The 9785-nt window shown below is 39.4% G+C and overlaps 1 protein-coding gene across 1 annotated transcript in view; it reads right to left on the bottom strand.

The window, feature by feature from the left end:
• Nucleotides 1-775: 775 nt before the first annotated feature.
• The window catches only part of LOC145392113 (lysosomal acid glucosylceramidase-like), a 90282-nt gene continuing 81272 nt past the window's right edge, over nt 776-9785 (bottom strand). The window contains exons 9-11 of the mRNA XM_080266566.1: nt 5855-5965; nt 3686-3861; nt 776-875 (exon numbers count right to left, since the gene is read on the bottom strand). Coding sequence (XP_080122692.1) covers nt 776-875; nt 3686-3861; nt 5855-5965 — 387 coding nt within the window. The remainder of the gene's footprint in view (nt 876-3685; nt 3862-5854; nt 5966-9785) is intronic.

Below are 9785 nucleotides of genomic sequence, written 5' to 3'. Positions count from 1 at the left end.
GCAACTACTGTGGTCATATTATATTTAAACAAACCCGTAATTTATTATTCTTTTATTGTTGGATGTGATCAGGTTTTATCTTACATGACAGAGTAGGTCACCAACGATACAGAAAAGCCAAATGTTTTAGATAATTATACTTCACAGATTTAACACTAAGAACTGATGGCTTGTCCATGCCTGTACGGCCTATGCCTCACCCCGATCTTTAACCCCTAAATGTGGGTGACATCCTTTTTGTATTGCTTCTTAGTGTTCCCAGAAGATTTTATTCAATTTGGGAAAGACCTCTTTTACTGCAATGGTTTGTTGAGTTTTTTGTTGTTACTGCTATGGCCCTAGGTAAAGTATATCTGGAAGTGAACCCAGTGAACTTAAGATTAGATTCCTCCTTTCCTGCCGTTCACCATCCTCCTTGAGAGAGAGAGAGAGAGAGAGAGAGAGAGAGAGAGAGAGAGAGAGAGAGAGAGAGAGAGAGAGAGAGAGAGAGAGATGGGATCCACGGACATTGAAAAAGCCTCTCTCTTCGGCACCTAAGGTTGTTACGGAAGCTTCATATAACCCCACCTGTTCGGAAAATCTCTCCTACGATGTATAAAATCGGGCGGTGGTAGCAAGAATAAACTAAACAAGGGTCACTCGACTGACTTAGCAACTCTAACCACAACCAGCTGCACATCCACTCTATCCCACCCTATCACTACCATTCCCTACCAGCTTTTACCCCTACTACTGCAGTACTATCACTGCCTATGACTCCCAGTCACAAGACAAGCTAAGTGAAGAGTGCAGTGTGGAGTGAACGGGGTCCAATAGTGAGGGCCATGGTGCCACGATCACTCACCCTCACAGTTACCATCTCTTCCTCATCTGACCTGGAAAGAGAGAAAAAGTAAGATACAGGTGGAGAAAACCAGTAATAGAAAATGTTATTTAAATATAAGAAAACTCTTCCTCATATGACCTGGAAAGATAAAGGCAGTGAGACCGAGGTATAAGAACAGTAGAACAGCGATGAATTAAAGCAGAGGTAAAATAAGAATCAAAGTGCCCACAGTCACCCAGTTTCACAGTCATCACTTCCTTTCTGACCTGCGGAGTGACTGGAGTAGCTCATCCTCCTTAGACATGGAAAGCGAAAGATAGGAAGACAGCGATACATAACACAGGTAATAGCGTGCATGATAATGAGATATTTTAAGCTAACTCCTCCTTGACCTACGAAGAGTGATAAAGGTAGTGGTAAGGAAAACTATTTGCAGTGTAAGATAATGAGATATTCAGATACCAGTAACTCCTCCTCAGACCTTAAAAGAGCGACAACGGGGGGGAAACCGTGGTAAATAAAACTGGCAACAGAGTATAGGAGAGTTGGAATGATGGCAACACCTTCCCTTCCTCTGACCTGGAATAAAAATGTTGTGGTGAAAAATCAAGGTGGGTGAGCAGACATACCACTGGAACCGAAATATGAAGCAGGAATACGAGGATGACTGAAAATGAACTAGGGTCCGGATTCACAAACAAGTTTATGATCAGTTCTTTGCCAAAACTATTATTTGTTTTCGCTGGATGGGCAGAGGGGATGCAGAAGCTTCCCATGTCCATTGTTTATCTTACAAAACCAAATCTTAATTATGAGACGAAAATAACACACACACACACACACACACACACACACACACACACACACATGAAGAGAGATACATAGCTGCTTGTTTTTGTACAGTTAAAGTGTTTGCGTAGATCGTTGGATGACGTTTCCAGAATTCTTCATGGATTTGAAACATCGTCTACCGGCGTATAAATTATTTAGCTTACTGTAATTACCAACTCGACGAGGAATTGTGGACGGAAGTTTAACTTAAATCGTTTTCATCATTGTATATAAGGTAATTACGTGCAAGAACTGCTGTACCTGGAGAAGACTACCAGCAAATGGAACTGACAGTTCTTCAACAGAGCAATTTAAGTCTAAGACTGACACAGTTTTGCTAGACATAATTTATTGTTAGTCTGAATGTTTCCAGTTTTCCTGAAATATTCCTGGTCCGGCCTTGTTCTGCTGAGTTAAGCTTATTTCCATTTCCTTGCCCGGCCTGCGGATGGGAGAGGTACTTCATGAGAACATTCGCCTTTGGTTACTTTCTTCTCACTGCTGGAGTCTATTTATCTATCTATTGCCAGACGCCTCAATCACGTTTGGGGTGGCCACAAACAAATCGCCTCCAAGTCGCCCTGTCCCCCGCCATTTCACTGCCCTGCTCCCAACTCACACCCTCCTCTCTCATATACCTCTCCACCCCATCCCTCCATCTCATCCTCGGCCTCCCCCTCCCTCTTCCCCCCTCCACCTCACTCACAAACACTCTTCGTCAGTCTTTCACCCTCCATCCTCTCCACATGGCCAAACCACCTCAGTGTGTTCCTCATAACGGTTCCTATCACATCCACATCCACACCACAACGCTCCTTTATATTCTCATTCGTCAGCCTGTCTCTCCATGTGACTCCACAGGCTCCTCTTAAATAACTCATTTCCACTGCTCTCACTCTTGACTTGTGTCCTTCCAACAACGTCCAAGCTTCACTTCTGGAGTACCAACACGAAATAAGCCACTTTGTTCATAGTAACTCCACGCTAAGCGTCGAACAACCTTTTGAGTTACTACTTGTCCTTGTAGCCCCTTGTAACTCTCTCTCTCTCTCTCTCTCTCTCACACACACACACACACACACACACACACACACACACACACACACTATTCGCTACTTTTACATCCCCATTATTCTACCATACCTATTCCCCTGTCTTTTTTTTTCCTCTCTCTCTCTCTCTTCCTGCAACTACCTCCCAGTTCCTTCCCCTCTCACATCTCCCTCTCCCTCTTCTAGCTACCACCCAGTCTACTCCCCTTCGTCTATACATCTCTCCCCCTCTCCCCCTCTTGTCACGGATGATGATAAATCCGCTGCCATCTACAGCATGTTATTCTATCTACACACATATATCCCTGTCTCACTACTCTTCCATCACTTCTTTCCCCTACATCTCCCCTCTTTCCTCTCACAACCCTTTTTTATACTTTTTCCCTCCCATCCGTCCTCCGCTTACAGCCAAATTTTCTCACCTCTTCTCCCTCTTCTCTCCCTCGCTTCCATCTGACCCTCTCTTCCACCTATAAAAGATAATGACACCTCTAGAGCCGTGAGTTTCGAGGAGGGCTTTGAAGTCTAATGTGCTTTGGGCTGTTACATTGCCCGACTGGCCCCCCTTCGCTGTCCCCACCATTCTTCCCTTTGCCCTTCCTTGACACTTCCTTTTCTCCCTCCCTTCCTTATTCCCTCTCTTTCCCCGCTCTTTCATCCCTCACTACCCTCCCCCTCCCTCCCATCCCCCCTCACTCCGTCGTTGCCCCCTCATTCCTTCCTTTTCTCACTTTCCCACAACCTGTCTTCACATGCCTCTCAGTCTCTGCCCTACCCCTCCCTCCCTCTCTCTCTCTCTTTCTGTATATATATATATATATATATATATATATATATATATATATATATATATATATATATATTACATCTTATCTATACCCATGTATCCATATATCTATCCATCTATCTATCTGTCTATCTCTCTGTGTGTGTATCTGTCTACGTACCTATCTATTTATCTCTATTTATTTCTCACCTATTGAGGACGACGATAACTTTGGTGCCATCAGTGTTGAGGAAGGCAGTGAAGCTAAGTGTGCTGGGCACCGTGGAATCCTCTGTGATGCCCACCCTTACTGCACTCTCCTTCACAAATTTAGAGAAGTGGCCCATTGCGTAGAACATGGGATTCTTGTAAAATTCATCTGTCTCCTGAAAGAAAAGAAAAGAAAAAAAGAAGGAGGTGGGGGAGGAATAAAAGAGCATGTAAAGCACGGATGTCTTGTAATGTTAAACTGCTTCATGGTGAAAAAAAAAAAAAAGTACGGAAGGGACGTCGATAACAAAGTGGGCAAAAATCGCCACTGCAGTACGCCGAAGATGGAGACCACAGTCGCACAGACTGGCAGTGTATGAAACCATAGCTACTGATCTCAACATAGCCAGATCGCTTTACTTCAGTGAGTGCAATTACACCGACCTCAGTTGCTTCGTCTCCCATGACAAAAATGGCAAGCCGCCCTCCCTTTCCCACCACGAGCAAAATTTCGGACTCGTGTGTCCATTGCACCCATGTACATTACAGCTGGCTACAGAGATAGACTGCCAACCAAGGCTAACGAGCTCCACGTACCCTGCTAGAAGGCATTTAGGATTAAAAAAAAAAAAAAAAAAAAGGGCCTCCAACAGGTCTTGTTTTTCGTCCTCCCAGGTGTCAGGTCACCCGAGCATTAAATAGGAAGAAATGTACTAAACTACATTGTACCAGTAGCAGATCAGTACCTGACCTGACTTGGTCGAATACAGTCGAGAAGCTTTTAACTTTAAAAAAAAAAAAAAAAAAAAGTTACTCATGCCAGGGCATATATCTTGCTAAAGAGTCTGTCTAAAAAAAAAGAAAAAAAAAAGCATCATTTAGAAAAAACCTACAACAGAATCTATCACACAAAACAGACTATTTCTATAAAAAGTCTGCCACGCTAAGAATATCATACTAAAATATCTACCATGCCAAATTAATCACCACTAAAAAAATCATACCAAACAGACTATCTGTCCAAAAAGTCTATCCTATCACAACCTGCCATACAAAAAAGGTGTTATGCTAAAAATCTACCAGACAAAAAGGCATACCAAGGAATCAGCCATACAGAAATTAACCCATCATGCCAAAAAATGTCATAGCAAAGAGCTTGGCGTACAAAAAAAGTCTTGTACAAAATTTGTCATACCAAAATCTCTTTCTTCCTAATAATGACCCAACCAAAAAAAATTTATATTAGTGAATATCTCTCTTACCAAAGAAATTATGATACTTAAGAGTCAGTCATTACAGTAAAACCTTACGACAAAAAAATCTGCAGTAACGAAGAGCCTATCATACCGAAAAAGAACAGTTAAAAATATCTACATACTAAAACATGTGACATTATCTATCAGACCAACGAATCAATAATACCACATGTTCTACGCCAAAAGTATATCACAGAAAAGAATCTGTCATGTTAAGTAAGGTACCACACCAAAGAATCTATCATGTAAAATAATTATGTATTGCAAAAAAAAACTGCATTACATCAAAGAATTAGCCATACCAAGGAACTTGTCACAAAAATACTGTCATACCAAAACCACTTATATCCAGAAAGCAGTAATACCAAAAATCCCGTGCACGAGTATATTAATACTCGTACAAACGGTTAAATCAAGGAATCCATCAAGCCAAGTTACATATCGTCAAACCAGGCAACAAACACAAGACCTTCGTAAACAAATTCCTTTAAAAATCCTCAAAAGAATACTTTGGTGACGAAGCTTGGCATGTCTCCTCTCGAAGTGCACTTTGATATTCGGTCAGGTGATTCTGCAAGATCTGTCACGTGACATTGTCCGATTACAGTTCATTGTCATCCGTGGCAATAGTTCAGGATTTAAGAGATTAATGGTCACAGTTTAATTGATAAAGGAGACATCGTGCTACACTACAACTTTTTATCCTCACGCACAGAGTATTACTGAGGCAAACAATGTCGACTTAGAAATAATTAAACAACATGACTGCAAATATCAGGGTGTAGCATGCAAGACATATCACCAAGAAAAATTTGGTACTAAATGTTCTATCCTGTACATAATGCGTCCCTTTCTTCAGAATCCACGGAGAGAAAAGCAGGAGAAAGGGTAGGATTTTTGTTGCAGAGTATACCTGGTTGACGAGGATTGGCGCGTCGACATTATTTCCAGCCCAGTTTGGCCCGCCAGTCATGTCCAGGGCCAGGTTCCAGTCCACCCAGCCAGTCACCCAGTGGTTCATGTCCTTGGGGTGGAAGAAAAATGAAGTCGGGGACTATGTGTGTGTGTGTGTGTGTGTGTGTTATCCTGGGGAAGAGAGAAACGTTAAGTGGACGAGTTTTGTGTGTGTGTGTTTGTGTGTGTGTCCTGGAGGAGTATATATATATATATATATATATATATATATCTATCTATCTATATATATATATATATATATATATATATATATATCATCCAATCCTACGTTGCCCCATGAGGAGCGTAGGAGCCCGGGGCTAGGCAGTTGGTTCTGAGATTTAAGATGAGAGTGACCAACCTCACTCATCCCTGAGTGGCATTACGTGTGCAATAAACCCCAAGCACCCCTTGGATATAAACCTTCACCGGCTCAATCCGTTTGGAGCACAATAATTTCCCACTAAACCACCAGGCGCCAAAATTTAGTTATATGGTTACCACCCAGCATAGTAAATAGTTTCCTGGTGTACAGGAAACCATTTGGCTTGTCACTCAGTGTAGAGTCACCCATGGGCAAAAAAATGGAAAGAATGAAGGAATGAAAGACAGAAGAGGGAGTGTAAAGTCACCCGTAGGCAGAAGGACGAGGAAAGAATGAAGGAAAGGAAGATAGAAGATGGAAAGAAAGAAGGATGGAGGAGAGGACAAGGCAGACACCCGAGAGCAGCACTACATTGAGTGAGTGGGATGGTGAGCTCCCCCACCTACCAGACTATCTATATATATATATATATATATATATATATATATATATATATATATATATATATATATATATATATATATATATATATATATATATATATATATATATATATATATATATATATTTGGAGTCTTTGTGGTACAGTGGTACAGCGTGCGTTTTATTACACTGAAGAACGAGGGTTCACGCCCTGCCAGGGTAATAAACTTTGGGAGCGTTCTTCTGGCCACGTACTGCATTGGCGGACACAAGGGGTGCTGTGGTTGAACCAGTGTCGCATATTATAAAGTATGCTTGCACGCAGTCGTCTTGCACGGGCCGATTACACTTGGTTCACAGACTTCACACACATCCAAAGCCACTCCAACACTACAATTACACTTACAGTACAAGCACTTCTCATCCTACATACAATCTTTACCAGACAGCCTAAGCCACTTGGTAGAGATACATTGGCTGTATCGTCCCCACTTCGGTCGGGATAGGCCGGTCCTGCAGTGGACACACAAACGGCTGATGAGATGATATATATATATATATATATATATATATATATATATATATATATATATATATATATATATATATATATATATATATATATATATATATAATATATATATATATATATATATATATATATATATATATATATATTTATATATATATATATATATATATATATAATATATATATATATATATATATATATATATATATAATATATAATATAATATATATATATATATATATATATATATATATATATATATATATATATATATATATATATATATATATATGTATATATATATATCATCAGCCATTACAAGTCCACTGCTGAACAAAGGCCTCCCCCAATCTTCTCCACGAATTCCTTGACTGGGCCAATCTCTGTCACGTTTTCCCTGCTAATTTCTCTATCTCATCTCTCCACCTCCTGGCTGGCCTCTTTCTCTTATGCTTACAATCTCTTGCTGTTCAGTCAGTTAGCCTCTTGCTCCATCGATTATCCCTTATTCTTGCAACATGGGCTGCCCACCTCCATTTCTGTTCTTTTATAACCTATATAATGTCTTTGATTTCAGTTTGCTCTCTCATCCAAGTTGATCTTTTCCTGTCTTTTAAAGATATTCCCAACACTGATCTTTCCATTGCTCTCTGAGAACGGATTAGTTTATTTTCCATCGATTTTGTTAGTTTCCAGGTCTCACAACAGGACGTCATGGCAGGAATTTTACATTCGTTAAATACTTTTCGTTTCAAAGATATTGGCAAGCTACTTTTCATAATGTCTATATGTTTGCCTAAAGCTTTCCATTCAATTGTAATGCGTCTTTTTATTTCGATATCATGGTCTTTCGTTAATTTTAGTATTTGCCTAAGTAATTGTGCTCCTCGACTTCCTCAAGAGTTTCTTTGCTTATTCTGATGAGTTCTTTGGTGTATGTGAATTAAACATTACGTTAGTTTTACCCCTGTTCATCTTTAGCGCAACTTTGAGGCTATCTCTGTTCAGGTCATTGAACATTTCTTGCAATGTCTTTGCTGTTTCTGAGATAGGGCAATGTCATCTTAAATGGTTTAGCTATTCTCCATTAATGTTTACTCCTTTGTTCTTCCAGTTTAGCTCTCTGTTTCTAGGCATGCTGTAAATAATTTTGTTGAAAATGTACAGTAGTTCCCTGACGCACACCCTTCTCAGCCTTAATTTTTTCCGAGTCTTTATGTAATTTAACTATAGCAGTTCCCTCTTTATATATGTTTTCGAGCAGTTTTAGTGTTCTCATTTACTTCTTGCAGTGACTTTATGAAAATTGCTATGTGCTCCACTGAGTCAAATCCTTTTCGTGATCAGTAAAACCTGAGCACAGTGGTTTGTTATGTACTATAGTTCTCTCAATTAGCTGATTCGTTGTGTGTAGATGATCAGTAGTCGAATACCCGCTTCGGAATCCTATCTGTCCACGAGGTTGGTTTTCTCTCAAATTTGTTGTTATTCTGTTCGTAAAGACTTTAATGAAGAGTTTGTAAATGACTGATAATAATCTAATGGGTCGATAGTTACTAAAATGTTTTGAATCGCCTATTTTGTAAAGTAAAATAACTTGCATTGCACCGTATTTTGAGAATTTTCATTTTTATACATTGAGTAAATAAGTGGGCGAGCCTGTTTTGTACTTCCACTTTTGCATACATCTGTAAATCTGCTGCTATTCCATCTTCTCCCGAGGCCTTCCCTCTTTTCATATTTGTAAGAGAAATGTTTACTTCGTCTGGTGTTACCTCAGGTATTTCACTTGTGTCAACTGAAAAATTAGCTATTGGTACTACTGCCTTCGATTAATAAACTTCTTTGTAAAATTCAACTCTATTCACCGTCTTATTTCCGCATTTAATGACATCACCGTTTTTGGCTTTCAGTGATATAATTTGTTGCCTTCCTAGTGCCATTTTACTTCGGACCTGTTTCAGACTTTTTCCTTTTTTGCGTTTCTTTCATCTGATCCATGTTTCACTTTCCTTTTTCTTCTCTTTGTCTCTTGTTGAGAAGCGTATTTAATTCCGCTCGTTCTATTTCATCATTCTTTGTTTTACTTTAATTTTCTTTCTTTTTTCCATTAGCTCGAGTGTCTTTTCCGAATACTTCTCGGATTTGGTTGCATTAGGTTTCCCAATTACCTCCACTGATTCTGTTAGCACTTTTGTTTGTCTATCATTCAACTCATCAATGTCACATTCATCATTACTTTGAGCCTGAAATTTATTCGTTATTTCCACCTGAAAGGCTGCTTTGTTTTCGTTTACTTTTGTTGGGCATATCTTTTTAATTTTAATCAACTTCCTTCTTTCACATCTGATATTGAATCTATGGTCACTTCCATTCTATGGTCACTTCCTATATTTACTTTATTGTTAACTGTGATATTTGTGATCGTGTTATTCTTTTCTTCTGTAATGAAGTCGATTTCATACTTTGTTTCTCCACTTGGGCTTCTCCATGTCCATTTTCTCCCTGTTCTTTTGTGAACGGATGTATTCATTATTCTCATGTTATACATTTCAGTAAAATTTACCACCATTTCTCCAACTCCAAATTTTCCCATGCATGCTTCTCCAT

The sequence above is a fragment of the Coenobita brevimanus genome, chromosome 21, assembly GCF_032717465.1.
Source record: "Coenobita brevimanus isolate Jiangsu-jjx chromosome 21, ASM3271746v2, whole genome shotgun sequence".
Taxonomy (NCBI): domain Eukaryota; kingdom Metazoa; phylum Arthropoda; class Malacostraca; order Decapoda; family Coenobitidae; genus Coenobita; species Coenobita brevimanus.
Note: the sequence above shows the minus strand (reverse complement) of the source record. Positions and strands in the feature narration are given on the sequence as shown.